This window comes from Notolepis coatsorum (genome assembly GCF_963971535.1).
Source record: "Notolepis coatsorum genome assembly, contig: SUPER_7_unloc_1, whole genome shotgun sequence".
NCBI classification, from domain to species: Eukaryota; Metazoa; Chordata; class Actinopteri; order Aulopiformes; family Paralepididae; genus Notolepis; species Notolepis coatsorum.
This window is the reverse complement of record NW_028174880.1, coordinates 760,141-776,531: the sequence shown is the minus strand read 5'-3', so window position 1 is coordinate 776,531 and position 16,391 is coordinate 760,141. Positions and strand designations below refer to the sequence as shown.

Genomic DNA, 16,391 nt, shown 5'->3' with positions numbered 1-16,391 from the left:
TTTATAGCCCCAAATGCATTATATTGATGATCAAATAGAGTTTGGTAGGAATCTGTGCGAGATAAAAAATGTCAACTGAACGTGGTTCTAGGAGTTACTACGTATGATCTGATGTTGACCGGATGGGCGGGGGGTCGTTTATAATTCCGTGGGCAACGTTATATCATTCATCTAGTGTGGGTGATATGATCATCAGAGCAGTTAGTAATGAAGAAATAAAAAAATAACGCTGAAACTCACCGTAGCTTCCTCGCGCCGTTGGGAGATGAGTGTGGAACAGAATTTTTTCTATTATGGGATATAGAAATACCCGATCCATTTCCAGGTTGTATAATAGTATATACGTCCAAATCATGTTGTTTGTCGAGTTATTGGCAACGGATCGCTATCCATTGTGTTGAGCTAGAGTCCCGGGACCTATAGCGAGTGATCGGACCAAATTGAAATGAGCACCAGCTTCAACTTCCTGTTTCTTCCCTGGGCGATCTGCCGATCGGCCACCAGATGGCGCTCTTGAACCGTTAGAGAGTTGACAGGGGATCACCAGTACATATACTGTCTCCGGGGGATAAATATGATTTCGATCACAGATTTTTGAAATATTGATATCAATGACGCTGTACAGCGTCATCGGCAGAATAAGCATGGCGGGGAATGGCGCTGAAAAGCGTCAACGGCGATTAAAGGGTTAATATCCTATACACTCTCACGGACCTCTGTGTTATCATTGGAACTCATTCTGAGACCCCGAGAGTGCAATGCCGGGCCGAATCCTGCTAGGTGGCAGTATCGCCTACCCTTTGAAATCTTATTTCACACTGTGTGTTACATTTTATATATGGTCTTTTAGCGTGGCGCATTGACTACAGGGATGAGGATAATAGCTGGCGCTGAATGAGTTACTTGGCTTGTATCAATCCCAGTTTCCTGAGCCTTTCAGCCACTGATGGACACTGAGCCCACGTAGCCGCTGCGCCCCCTGGTGGACACTGAGCCCACATAGCCGCTGCCCCCTGGTGGACACTGAGCCCACGTAGCCGCTGCCCCCTGGTGGACACTGAGCCCACGTAGCCGCTGCGCCCCCTGGTGGACACTGAGCCCACGTAGCCGCTGCGCCCCCTGGTGGACACTGAGCCCACGTAGCCGCTGCACCCTGGTGGACACTGAGCCCACGTAGCCGCTGCTGCCCCCTGGTGGACACTGAGCCCACGTAGCCGCTGCTGCCCCCTGGTGGACATTGAGCCCACGTAGCCGCTGCTGCCCCCTGGTGGACACTGAGCCCACGTAGCCGCTGCACCCCCTGGTGGACACTGAGCCCACGTAGCCGCTGCACCCCCTGGTGGACACTGAGCCCACGTAGCCGCTGCACCCCCTGGTGGAGGAGTTCATCTACGCTTCACAGTGTAAAACACAAACACTTTCTACACTACATCAAACTTGAGACTAACGTGTGTACGTGTTATGGGTAATCCTGACGATCACCCATAACTGCATAAACGGACACGCACCCCTCTACCTTCAGGAACTCATCACTCCACAATCCTCCACCCGCACCCTCAGATCTGCAGGTAGCCTGCTCCTCCTTCAGGTCCCCAGTACCAGGCTCTGCACCCTGGGGGACCCTCAGATCTGCAGGTAGCCTGCTCCTCCAGGTCCCCAGTACCAGGCTCTGCACCCTGGGGGACCCTCAGATCTGCAGGTAGCCTGCTCCTCCAGGTCCCCAGTACCTGGCTCTGCCCCCTGGGGGACCCTCAGATCTGCAGGTAGCCTGCTCCTCCAGGTCCCCAGTACCAGGCTCTGCACCCTGGGGGACCCTCAGATCTGCAGGTAGCCTGCTCCTCCGGGTCCCCAGTACCAGGCTCTGCACCCTGGGGGACCCTCAGATCTGCAGGTAGCCTGCTCCTCCGGGTCCCCAGTACCCGGCTCTCTGCACCCTGGGGGACCCTCAGATCTGCAGGTAGCCTGCTCCTCTGGGTCCCCAGTACCCGGCTCTGCACCCTGGGGGACCCTCAGATCTGCAGGTAGCCTGCTCCTCTGGGTCCCCAGTACCCGGCTCTGCACCCTGGGGGACCGAGCCTTCTGCACGGCTGCACCACGCCTGTGGAACAGCCTCCCCATCCAGCTGAGGGCACCACAGAGCCTGGACTCTTTTAAAACAGGCCTGAAAACCTACCCGTTCAAAAAGGCCTTTGACTGTTAGCTTTTTATTTTTATTTTATTGCGCTTTTGTTTTTAAATTGTCTGTTTATACTATGTTTTTAATTAACTATGTTCTACTTTTATCTTGTTTTTATTCTGTATTTAATTTTTTGTTTGTTTTACTAATAACTATTTTATTTCTATTTTTTTTAACTGTTTTAACCCTGTAGTGTAGCACTTTGGGATCCCTGCAGCGAACAAAAAGTGCATTACAAATCCAATCTATTATTATTATTATTATTATTACAGGTCACAGTCCGTGTGTGGAGCTGCTGTTGTCGTCGGGGGCGGACCCGGACTATGACGTGGCGCACCTGGGCACGCCCCTCTACCTGGCCTGTCTGCACCGACACACACACTGCAGCCGGCTGCTGCTACACAGCGGTGAGTAGTGTTGTCACCATACTGGACTTTCTAACTTCGATACGATACCTTGAAAAGTATCGATGTTCGATACCATTTTCGATACCACGGGGGAAAAGATTTTAATCTTAAAATGTACATTTCTTTATTAATTTTATTTTTTATTTATTTTTTGCTTTTGTCGCTGGTCGATTCTCCTCACCTTCTCTCTGGTATTATAAGAGAAGCGAAATATAACACTTTAAAAACCCTTTGTTTTAGGGCTGGGCGATATGGCCTTAAAATAAAATCTCAGATTATTATTTTTTAAATCCGATTTACGATTTTAATCGATTTTTTTCTCTTGAAAACTAGAAATCATTCAAACAACCTTTGTTTTTATTTGACACAAAAAAAAATCAAACCAAGATGAATTTCCCTATTGGGATTGAAGTGCAAACCTAACTTTCACCAATCTTCATTTAAAAAAAAAAAATATAGTAATAATATAAAAGGTTACTCTTGATCAAACAAAGATGAATGTCCCTATTGGGATTAATAGTGCAATAACTTGCTTTTTCACCAAACTTCACTTAAAACAAATAAAAGGTGCCTCTTGATCATCAAACAAGAATGAATTTCCCTATTGGGATTAATAAAGTGCAAATCTAACTTTCACCAAACATCACTTTTTGTAAAATAAAAGGTGACTCTTGAAAATCGATAGTGCAGAAAGTATCGATATTGCGGGAAATTCGTATTGAAACTGTTTTAAATATTCAGAATCGATATGTGTCGAAAAATCGATATTTTTTACAACACTAGTGGTGAGACACACAGCAGGTCTACACCAGCACACACACTGCAGCCAGATGCTGTTACATGCTGGTGTATGAAACACAACTATATTCTATAGATCCTTTTACTCTTAATACATGTTAATACTGTTAATAGCACCGCACAAGACCGCAGCAGACTACAGAGAGTATGGCCCGTTCAGCCGAGCGCACAATTGGAGGGGGGCTTCCCACACATTTACACCAAGTGTTGCAGGGGTAAGGCTAAGAGAATAATCAAAGACTCTAGTCACCCAAACAACTGCCTCTTTGAACTGCTGCGTTGGTCAGGCAAGCGCTACCGGAGTCTCATGGCCAGTACAGAGAGACTTAGAAGGAGCTTCTATCCCCAGGCAAGCGCTACCGGAGTCTCATGGCCAGTACAGAGAGACTTAGAAGGAGCTTCTATCCCCAGGCAAGCGCTACCGGAGTCTCATGGCCAGTGCAGAGAGACTTAGAAGGAGCTTCTATCCCCAGGCAAGCGCTACCGGAGCCTCATGGCCAGTGCAGAGAGACTTAGAAGGAGCTTCTATCCCCAGGCCACCAGGATGCTCAAGGACTCTATGTAACATCAAACCATCCATCTACACACACTGCACACACATCCACACGCACACACTCACTTTAAACAAACACTCACCTTACCACTCACTTTACTCACTTTAGACACTTTAACACACTTTATATTAATATATTATTAAAGAGATTTGCACCACATTCATACCCCATTTGCACCCTACCCCAAGTTTTGTACCTCATCTCATTTCTGCATTGTACCTCACTGTTACTCATTTTACTCTGTATTGTATATATATATATGTATTGACTTTACCTACTTTTTACTTCTTACTTACTTTCTCTTTACTGTATGTAGCACACTCTCAGGGGCTCATACAGACACAAGCATTTCATTATAAAGTATTCTGTATTTTGTTCTGACAAATAATAAAACAAACTTGAAACGTGAACATGAACATAAATAATGATGATCATTTTGACTCTTGTGAGTCTCCAGGGACAGTCGGGGTGATTCTATTTTATCCGCACGCGTACAATACCCAATACAATACAATATTTAGAAAGGTAAGAAATCCGCCAGCTGGGCTTCATGTTAAAACCTCACCACACAACTTAAAGGAAAAGCATATAATATCACAAAGAAAATGAATCATAGAATAGAGAAAAAACATGTATCATAGAATAAAAATAAATGGAAAACAGGAGATGGAAAAACAAGAGATAAAATCCATTTAGAACAAAATAAAACAAGTTATCAGGGTCTGCATGTATTCCAGCTGTGCTGAAGACTAAATTGTATTGTGTGAGTGTGAGTGTAAATAGTGTTTAAGATTTCTTTTAAAACTAGCCCTTTCTTTGATGTTCCGAACATCGCTGGGAAGACAGTTCCAGGAGACTATCGCCCTATAAAATACCGCCCTTTTCATAAAATTAGACTTAGGTAGAGGTGAATTAATCAATCCACCACTTGCCCTCTGGTGGAATGTGTTGTGAGTGTACTTGCGCTGTACACTGTCGGGTTCCGTTCATTTGAGACGGTAAGAAGAGGGTTTTAGCAGGGCGGTCAGGTGGCATAGCGGAGATTGCGTTCGTCACCAAACGCCGGAGACGCTGGATTCGCCTGTTCGAATCCAGCTCACAGCTCCGGGGTTGTCACCAGCTTGGCTGGCCGTTCACACTAATACAATTGGCTGTATTAGAGGGTGGGAGAAGCTGGCGGGGTGGGTCCGGGTCGTTGTAAACAGCGACTCCTACAGTTCGGTCGGGGCGCCTGCTCAGCGCGGATAGGATCTAAGGGGGATAGTGTGGTCCTCCCACACGCTACGCCCTCTCAGTGAGAGTCCGCGCTGCCAGGTGAAAAGAAGCGGTTGATTGGCTAGACGTGTGTCGGAGGAAGCACGTGGTAGCCTCCACTCTCCCAGACCGACTGTGGGGGGTAAGTGCGCAGCGACCAGGAAGGGGATTGGGAATTGGCAGAACGACTAACATTGGGATGGGAGAAAATCAGAGGAAAAAGGAGGGGGGGGAAATTAAAAAAAAAAAAAAAAAAAAAAAAAGAGGGTTTTAGCAATCAGAGATTTATTACAGAGTGAATAAAACAATATGACAGAGAGAATACACACACAGCTGTGGAGTGGACACGGTCAGCACTTAGCCGGAGCCTCGCAGAGCGTGTGCAGGCGAACCGCTCTTACAAGTTTCTCAAGTTTCAAGTTTCTCAAGTTTCAAGTTTCTTTAATAGTTGTCATACAGAAGTACAGAATACTTTTATACAAAATGCTTCTTACTGTTACGCTCCAGAGACTGTGCTATAGACAAAAATAGATAAGTATAAAATAAAATAAGTATAGCAAGTATAAAATAGAAGTCACGTACGTGGACACATAATGACATCTTATACTCTTTGGGGGCCTTCTTCAAATTCAGCAGCGTGCAATACGACTACACACGGAAACAGGCTAAAATAGCAAGGATCTAGACTCGAGTTACAGTCTTGTCACCTGCGGTTCAGTTCTGAAGGACCGACTGTGGGGTTATCAGTGCATTTCTACACTTGGGCAATGGCCTGTTTTAATGCAGTAAACAGCACATTTTGTAATAGTACACATATTTGTAGTTGTTTGTCTCGAGTTCAAGTTCAAGTTTCTTTATTAGTTGACATGCAAAAATACAGAATACCTTCACATGGAATGCTTTTTTTCTGTTATGCGTCCTATGAGGATCATAGGACGCTTGGATCATACACATACAGCTCATTACAGTAATATTCCACAATTATTACAATTTAGATAGTAATAATGGTAACAGAGCATTAAAAACACCTACATGCGCTTTGATGCTGCATGTAGGGCTAGCCTTGAGACAGACATAATGCGTATTCACCACCGCAAACAGACTGGCAGCCGACCTAGGCAGCAGCGCCTGTACGGGAGGAGGGGGCGTGGGTTGGGGTCGTTACATTCTTCTTACAATAGATAAATGGAACAATAGATTGATTCATACATAGCATACATTTGTAAATACTGTAACTAGTTTTCCTCTAGTCAGCCAAAAACCTGCCGTGTCTCTGCAGCCCTCCTCCCTCCGCCTGTGATTCTTACCAGCAGCTGCCTCCTGGCCTTCCGGTCAGAAATAGCTGTTGACGCCACAGAACAGAGGCTTAAGATTTACATACAAGACATGAGAATGATAGACATGAATAAATGTATTAAGAGGGCGACAACACAATGCAATTATGAAGGAAGTTTCACGTTTCTCAAGTTTCAAGTTTCTTTAATAGTTGTCATACAGAAGTACAGAATACTTTTATACAAAATGCTTCTTAAGTGGTCTGCACACGGCGGTCGCCTGGCGATGTGATCACCTGTCGCTCAATGATAATCGCTTAGCCCCCCACACCAGAGGCGACCGTTCTCAGGTATAATGAGATGCATAAGCTATGTGTCGCTCTGTTTAGCTGGGGGTGTTTCCCCCCGGGAGATATAGGAGGACGGACCGCCGGCCGGGACCGGACGTTAGTTTGTCGTGAAGCGAGCGTATATATAATTAGCAGGTAGCTGTGTTGTGCGTTACGAGAGAGTATTAACCTGTAAAACCCATATTGAGCTGGAATTAAACCACCATATACGAATATAACCTCTCCTCCTTCTTCCTGACATTACTGCATGCCTGATCGCTACGATACGTTCACCGATTGGACAAGTAGTGTTATGCAGCTGCTGAAAGTGTTTTTTTTTCACGGAAGACGCAAACTGTTTTATTCTCAACCATAATTTTCTTTGGACAATAAACCTTACAAACTACATCAGCTGCAGCCTGGACATTAAACTCTGTCAACATCCACAACTTATTTTGTTACCCGAGTATTAAAACACTAGTAGGTGCATCGTGGGGCATTGTTCATTTATTAGTAATGACAAGCGGCCGCCGGCCACTATAGCTTCTCAAACTAACGTTATTTATTTAAATTGTTCCCGTTAATAATAATGAACATAACCTTATGTAGCATGGTAATAATACGTAGATTGATCAATGAATGTATTGATACATTAAAGGTGTACAAATGATACACCAGTAGAACTTCTGCAGTACTTCTACTGTAGAAGTCATGTTATTTCCTCATTGTCCTTGTGCCGTCGCCTCCAAAAATAGGATCGAGGCGATATTTAGCCAGGCGACAGAAATATCTGCGCGACTGTCGCTTCAAAATCTCCTGCCGTGTGGGTTCTCTCATTCATAACAATGGAGGCGATACAATTCTGCCGGTCGGCTCGCTAAAAAAATCGCTCGCCTGGCTAAAATCGCTCGCCGTGTGGGGACCCCTTTACTGTTACGCTCCAGAGACTGTGCAAGACGCGTCTCTACAATTCGTAGCCGCATTTCTGCAGACCCCTCTCTGATTGGTTGAACTCCATTTTTGCAGACCCCTCCCATTTCTGCAGACCCCTCTCTGATTGGTTGAGCGAAGCCCCTCTCTGATTGCCCCCCCGCATGAGCCGAGACAAGCTCCTCTAGCCAGGAGTCGAAACTCCGTTAACTCCAGAGAGAGAGGCTGAACGCAATTTATACGCATGGAAGTATTGATTACGCCATAACGAATCATTAAAAAAATATACCGTTAACTGGAATATGTTGTGTGTGCCTTTACACATGTTGGATAGGATTATGTAATTGGTTTGTATAGCGTCGCGTATAACGTTATTTCGCGTGACTTCACGGTTTATTCACATTTCACAACACAGCCAGCGGTCAACTTGTTTACACTCCCCACTTACTGTACAATGTAACATTTAGATTAACCCAGTTGTCTATCTGTATGTCATATGTTACGATGAATTGAAAATGGGGGACCCTGATGTAAACAAGACGAAAGTCTTTCTCTGGGGTCTGCATTCCCTTAACAATTGTATGTATTGAGCTGTACTGTGTACTGTACCCATTCTGCAATCTGTTAATAAAGTTTTCAATCAATTCAATCAATCAATAACTAGACAGTTACAATATAACATTTAGATTAATTAACCCAGTTAATGCCTTAAGAGAGAGAGGCTGGTGGTCAAGTCAAGAGTTATTTGTCACAAGTTGTTTATTAGCCTAGACATTTTCAATTCATCATCTTGTTTACATCAGGGTCCCCCATGTTCAATTCATGATAACATATATGACATACAGGTAGACAGATGGACAGTACTGCTACATTTAGACATTTATGACATACCAGATTTTGAACTTGTGGTAGGCCTAGACATTTTCAATTCATCGTCTTGTTTACATCAGGGTCCCCCATGTTCAATTCATGATAACATATATGACATACAGGTAGACAGATGGACAGTACTGCTACATCTAGACATTTATGACATACCAGATTTTGAACTTGTAGCAGTACTGTCTATCTGTCTACCTGTATGTCATATATGTTATCATGAATTGAACATGGGGGACCCTGATGTAAACAAGATGATGAATTGAAAATGTCTAGGCTAATAAACAACTTGTGACAAATAACTCTTGACTTGACCACCAGCCTCTCTCTCTTAAGGCATTAACTGGGTTAATTAATCTAAATGTTATATTGTAACTGTCTAGTTATTGATTGATTGAATTGATTGAAAACTTTATTAACAGATTGCAGAATGGGTACAGTACACAGTATAGCTCAATACATACAATTGTTAAGGGAATGCAGACCCCAGAGAAAGACTTTCGTCTTGTTTACATCAGGGTCCCCCATTTTCAATTCATCGTAACATATGACATACAGATAGACAACTGGGTTAATCTAAATGTTACATTGTACAGTAAGTGGGGAGTGTAAACAAGTTGACCGCTGGCTGTGTTGTGAAATGTGAATAAACCGTGAAGTCACGCGAAATAACGTTATACGCGACGCTATACAAACCAATTACATAATCCTATCCAACATGTGTAAAGGCACACACAACATATTCCAGTTAACGGTATATTTTTTTAATGATTCGTTATGGCGTAATCAATACTTCCATGCGTATAAATTGCGTTCAGCCTCTCTCTCTGGAGTTAACGGAGTTTCGACTCCTGGCTAGAGGAGCCTGTCTCGGCTCATGCGGGGGGCCAATCAGAGAGGGGCTTCGCTCAACCAATCAGAGAGGGGTCTGCAGAAATGGGAGGGGTCTGCAAAAATGGAGTTCAACCAATCAGAGAGGGGTCTGCAGAAATGCGGCTACGAATTGTAGAGACGCGTGCAAGACAAGATAAGTATGAAATAAAATAGTATAGCATGTAAAAATAGAAGTAAAAATAGAGGTCACAGAATTTAGGAGAATAGAGAAAAAAACATGTATCATAGAATAAGAAGAAATGTAAAACAGGAGATGAAAAACAAGAGATCAAATCCATTTAGAACAAAATAAAACAAGTTATCAGGGTGTGCATGTATTCAGGCTGTGCTGAAGACTAAATTGCATTGTGTGAGTGAGTGTAAATAGACTTAGGGCGTTTTCACACCTGGCTCGTTTGGAGCTGTTGATCCGAAACCTGGAGCATTTCCCCCCTATTTCGGTTCAGTTGGGCATAATATGAACACAGCAATCACATTCTGTTGCGGAACAAAACAAGCGGGCCGAGACCACCTAGAGAGGGTGATCTCGGCGCACTTCCAAACGAACCCGACGCGACTCGTACGCTGTGAGAATGCAATCGACTTAACAAACCGACACAATAATAATACGTCGTGGGTCAACGTGGAGCAGCGATGAGGTACACTGCGTTGATATTTGGGCAGACGATCACATTCGTCAGATGCTGGAGAACACAAGTACACTGAAGTGTACAGACAGTTTAGTGACCGAATGAGGGAAAGGGGCTTTGAAAGGTCTGTCGAACAGTGTCGCGCTGCTGCTGCTGCTGCTGTTACAGCGGAGATACAACAAGCAGAGCAGACCCTGAAATGGTGTTTGTGTTGCCGGGTGTCAGTCAGCTGTGTCCCCGCTGCCGCGCAGGAGAGAAGAGCCGGGGTCTGTAGTGACGCTGCAACAGCAGCACCGTGCGGGACACACACACGCGGTCATCAGTAAAGTTAGGGGGGGGGAAATCTGAACAAATGAGTGACAGTTTGCTCGCGCATGCATTTGTTTTGGTCCGCTATTAACACAGCCGTGTGAACACAAACGAACTAAAGGACAAGTGCAACATTGTATCATTATAGTCCCTGTGTCTCCCTGAATCGGAACAAAGCAAACGAACTACAGGTGTGAAAACACCCTTAGTTAGAGGTAAAGTAATCAATCCACCTCTTGCCCCTCTGGTGCACGTGTGTGTGAGTGTACTTGCGCTGTACACAATGCAATTATGAAGGAACTTAGGAGTTTGAGTTTGAATAACTCTATGAACATATGTATTTCATTTATGTATGTATTTTATTTTTTTAAACTGAATCATTTTTAACTATTTTTATTATTTGTATTACTTGATGAAACCGTAAACAGCGAGGCCTATTGGGGGATGCTAGATCCTAATGTGAAACACTGTGATTTACCTCACCTTGCTATATGTCTATCTTTTTCATGCTCACTTATGCCTGTATTTCTTTTCCTGTTGTGAAGCACTTTGAACTGCAACTTCTGTATATGAAAAGTGCTATACAAATAAAGTTATTATTATTATTATTATTATTATTTAAGGGGCCCGCGCGTGTGCAGGGCGGGGCAGTGAGAGCCCCCTCCACGTGGCCGCGCGTCTGGACGTCCCAGAGCTGGTGTCTCTGCTGGTGGAGTACGGCGCCGGCCTCAACCTGAGGGACGGAGACGACCACCGAGCCGTGGGGGTGGCTCCCTCTGGTGGCAACGCAGAGGAACTGCTGCTGGCGTGTGCCGGTAATAATAATAATAATTGAAGTGAACAAAGTAGTAGAACGCGCTCAACCTCACTAGACTTGTTGACACTGTATGTAATAAATAACCTCTGATATTATACATTAAAAAATAGGGAAACAAGTCCAGGCACGCACTCCAGGTTTTTCCACATTTATTGGCAGCCTGAAATCACATGACGTTTCAGTGTTTTTTACGGTAATAATAATAGCCATGATAATATTTTATGTATTTATAATTGTGATATTGTACGTTTGTAACTGATGACACTACTAAGCTATTTCAAGCCTTTATTTAAACTCAAAAGGCAACGGAGATATCCCTCATTTAAAGTCACATCGAGCACACATACAGAAATGATGATAGAGTACTATTAATATTACTACTACTAATTAGATAAGATTAAGGTTTTGCATCCAACCAGAAAGAGCTAGTAGAATAAGGCACTGATGAGGTAATAGTACATGAATGAATTAATGAATGGTAATTGTTAGGGATGTTCGATATTGGCTTTTTTTTTTTACCAATATCCGATACCGATATATGCAGGGTCCCCCCCCCCCCCCCAAAAAACGGAATAATTTTAGGTAATTCAAATCAAATCAAATTTATTTATAGGGCCCGCCAACACACGTTAATGTCCCCATGGGCCGTACAGGTCTTCTTTAAACAAGTCAAGAAGAAAACATAACAATAAGTCAAGAACAAAACAAGAACACCATAAGGTCCAACAAATTTAAAATAAATGCAAATAAATGAAAGAATGCAAGCACTCCCAGACATACCCCACGCGAAGGTAAGGAAAAACTCACTAAAACTAGCAATAGGGGGGAAATGCACCACAGGCAATGTGGAGGAGAGAAACCTTAGAAGGGCCGTTCAAGGGGGGATCTCCCTTCTTAGATGTTGGTGATAGTAGTGTTGCAGACTGACAGTTGGTAAGCATGCACTCATGTGTGTGGTGGAACACAGATGAGTGCATGCAATAGCAACTGTACATTTTGAAAAAATAAAGATGGAGCTGATAGCGATAGCAACTGAACATTAATTAACATTATATATCTCTTGTTGTGGAATTAACACAACATTATGCATACTTTTGACAATAGATAAAAATAAGAATTTGTTCTTACTTGCTTGCATGGGTAAATAAAGGTTAAATAAATGTAAAAAGAAAAAGATATATATATATATATATTTTTTTTTTTGAAAACCGATACCGATAATTTCCGATATTACATTTGAATGCCAATATCGGCCGATAATATCGGTAGGCTGATAATATCAGACATCCCTAGTAATTGTATTTATATAGCGCTTTAGACACTCAAAGTAGCACCACTGTGTAGCATGCCCAACCCTGGGCCACATGGCTCAATGGCTGCCATACACTGATATCGGCCAATTAAGGGGGAGGGAGGATTAGGTGGCCTTGATGTCAGAGACCTGATTTGGGAATTTGGCCAGGAACCTCGGGGAACCCCCTGCTCTTCGCCCACAGGCGCCCTAAATGACCGGTTCAGTCGGGACCTCAGTTTGAACGTCTCGTCCGAAGGACGGTGTCCCTATCAGAGTGCTGTGATCTATGGTTATTAGGGCTGACCCCTATTAGTCGATTAGTCGACTAATCGGTCGAAAGGAGCCGTAGTCGACTAGCCAACCTCTTAGTCGAATACAAAAAAAATTATATTTATATATATATATATATTTTTTTATCATTCTTTCCAAAAGAAAAGAGGCCTAGAAGCGTGGCTAACGCTAATGGCACGCATACCAGAGGCCAACTGCCTACGAAAACAGGCACAGAGGCACTGAAAGAGGATTTCACCCGTCTAATGAACACACTAGACTAGACAAATATCAAGATGTATCCATCAGTGGACCAATTGCATGCTTTTGCAGAGGACAAGAAGCCTTCCGTCGACTCCTTCAGACATTAGGCACCCCCCACAGCCCAAATGGAATGATACAAATTATTATTATTATTTTCTTTTTGTCGACCAATAGTCGACTAACGGCAAATTTTGGCCAATCATAGTCGGCCATCCAAATCCTTAGTCGGGGACAGCCCTAATGGTTATATAAACATGAAATATCTACAGAGGATAATAATAATAATAATAATAATAATAATAATAATAATAATAATAATAATAATAATAATAATAATAATAATAATAATAATAATAATAATAATAATAATAAATAATCATAAACTTTATTTGTATAGCACCTTTCATACAAGAATTGCAGCTCAAAGTGCTTCACAGCAGTTAAAAAAAAGCATAAAATTAGCTAAATAGACGGTGAAAGACTAGATTTCATTCACGGTCTTTGCTGCCCTGTAATACGCGCCTGGTGGTACTAAATCCAGATTGAACTCTGCGATAATAAGGTCATTTATAGGCCTGATATTCTATATTCTATATTCATATTTCAAATTGCATGTGTCCAGATGGCAAAATTCAGTACTGTATCTACAAAAAACCCTGTAAATCATCTGCCCTTTATTCATTTGCTTAGATTCTTAGTACACTTGATCTCAAGAAGGTGGTGAATGAGCTCAGCGGTGACTTCTCACGTCTGGTCAATGTTAGCATGGTGTTATTCACCGTCAAAGATGAACAAATGTAAAATAATAATTTATATTCTCCTTTGGTTCATTAGTTTACTCAAGCCTAGTGTAACAGACACAATATTTCTGACACTGGGAATACATTCCCTGAGATACACAGATGTCCCTAGATCATGCAAGAACATGCAAATGGACCTTGTAGAAGTGGAGCAATCTTCCATTTACTTGGGTATGTAATGAACAGGAAGAACATACTGACTGCATTGTCCCATGGAGCGCAAGAGGAACACATGTATATTCATTAACCCTTCCAACACCACACTACAGCAGGTTAACCCTGTCACTACCACACTACAGACGGTTAACCCTGTCACTACCACACTACAGACGGTTAACCTTTCACTAACCGTCTGACTAGTGTGGTAGTGAAAGGGTTAACCTTATGTAGTGTGGTTGTGAAAGGGTTAACCCTTTGCCATGTGGCAGTGAAATGGTTAACCTTCCGTATTGTCACAGTGAAAGGGTTAACCTTCTGTATTGTCGCAGTGAAAGGGTTAACCCTTTGGTAGTGAAAGGGTTAAATGGATGGCTTAGTAGTATCCTCGATGTTTGGATCCACATTGCATCATTATGTAACAACCTTCTCTCTCTCTCTCTCTCTCTCTCTCTCTAGGTTCTCCTAGGTCTCTCCGTCAGTCGTGTCGCCTGCTGATCAGAGATCTGATTGGTCGACCCAGACTTAAGCTCCTCCCACTCTTGCCCCTCCCTCCCCTTCTCACACAGTACCTGCAGCACGCATAGACACAGGCCTGAGCGTAGGGCCACGCCCCTCAGTGTAGGGCCACGCCCCTCAGTGTAGGGCCACGCCCCCCAGTGTAGGGCCACACCCCACAGCATAGGGCCACGCCCCTGACCACTGTATGCCTATCAATACCCATAACCATTAAACCTAAAATCACCCTTTTCCCAATCGGGGACTTTGCATTCAAATGGCTAATAGTCTGACAGAGGAGAACACACAGTCGCCAAGTCTGGTGCATTTTCCTCGTCTATCCCCGATTTAAATGGACTCTGGAAATCTCCCAGGGGTTCTTAATCTATGGGTCGGGGGCCCCAAAACAGGCCACCGAACTCAAATTCAGATTAATTTTATTATTCCACACGAATGAATGCATTCGGTCTAGTTTAGTTTTAGTTCACTCAGTTTATTTGATCAGGGACATTGCATATCAATCAACAGTTTATACATTTATAAATGAATAGAAATTAAAAACTGTAAATATGCCAACATTAGCAGGGTTGCTAGTTTTCAGTTGTAGTCCCTGGGCTAGATGTTTAAGCCAGAAAAGAAACACAAGGAGTGCTTTAGTGCTGCAGACATTAGAATAGAATCCCCAGTTGAAACAGTAGAATACACAGTAAGACCACAACGTAATCCTAATAAGACATTAGATCACATTTGAGACAGAAACCCCGCCCCCCCCAATAAAGTTAATAAATCCAAACCCAGTTGGAACACCTGTTGATTAAACCTGCATGCTATACGGGCTGCTGGCTTGAGGAAGGAAGGACTTGTTGTTTGGAGTTTCATTTATTTTTGTGTAAAAGTCTCTTTCCCCGGCTTGCTGCTGCAAAGTGTGAAGTGAAGGTACTAGGCAGCATCCACTGAGTACATGATTGATTGATTGATTGAAAACTTTATTAACAGATTGCAGAATGGGTACAGTACAGTACAACACATTCGGGGGCCATTGGGATTACTAGACTGGCCCACTCTATGAGGCCAGCTTTTCATTACAAGTTTTCACTGTGCGTGAGGTTGTTTGTAGAGCTAAATCTATATTTTATATTATTGCTATGTGTCCATTGTCATTGTCAATTGACAGTATAAACCTTCCCTTCAATATGCCATAAAGAAAGAATTTTTTCATCAATACGTTCAACCGTTTTGTAGCGTCGTGAATATGAACGTTATATCGGAATGGTCTGGGGTAATTCCTGCAAAGCTAGTTATAGGAGCTGTAGAGAGCATCTTGACCGGAAACATCACTGCCTGGTATGGAAACAGCACGGCACAGGACAAGAAGGCCCTACAGAGAGTGGTGCGCTCAGTTGAGCGTACCACGGGTATTGCACTACCACCCCTGCAGGTCTTATATAACAAGAGGTGCAAATCCAGAGCCTGCAGGATAATGAAAGACCCTCACCACCCCAACAACAGCCTGTTCAAGCTGCTGCGGTCAGGCAAACGCCTGCGAACACCAGCAACTAGGACAGAGAGACTTCGGCTCAGCTTCTTCCCCCAGGCCATCAGAGTCTTGAACACTGAACTCTCCACACACAAGCACACATGAGCACACACACATGAGCACACACTGTATACGCTCACACACTAACAGTCACTTTAGCATGAACACACACACACATGCTGCACACGCTCACACTCAACGGTCACTTTGGAAAGGTCACTTTAAAAAATAAATAATTAAAAAGAACGGGAGTGGTTCTTGTATAGTAAACAGATGGATATAGCAAGCTAGCATAAGGATATATAGTATAACTGTAGATTGT

The 16,391-nt window shown here is 43.3% G+C and overlaps 1 protein-coding gene across 1 annotated transcript in view; it reads left to right on the top strand.

Annotated features, from left to right (window-relative positions):
• The window catches only part of LOC311232716 (ankyrin repeat and SOCS box protein 5-like), a 17,700-nt gene extending 1,639 nt beyond the window's left edge, over positions 1 to 16,061 (top strand). Inside the window, exons 3-5 of the mRNA XM_084338290.1 lie at positions 2,449 to 2,583; positions 11,057 to 11,248; positions 14,494 to 16,061. Of these exons, the coding sequence (XP_084194416.1) occupies positions 2,449 to 2,583; positions 11,057 to 11,248; positions 14,494 to 14,621 (455 nt within the window). The 3' untranslated portion in view covers positions 14,622 to 16,061. The remainder of the gene's footprint in view (positions 1 to 2,448; positions 2,584 to 11,056; positions 11,249 to 14,493) is intronic.
• The last annotated feature ends 330 nt before the right edge of the window (positions 16,062 to 16,391 follow it).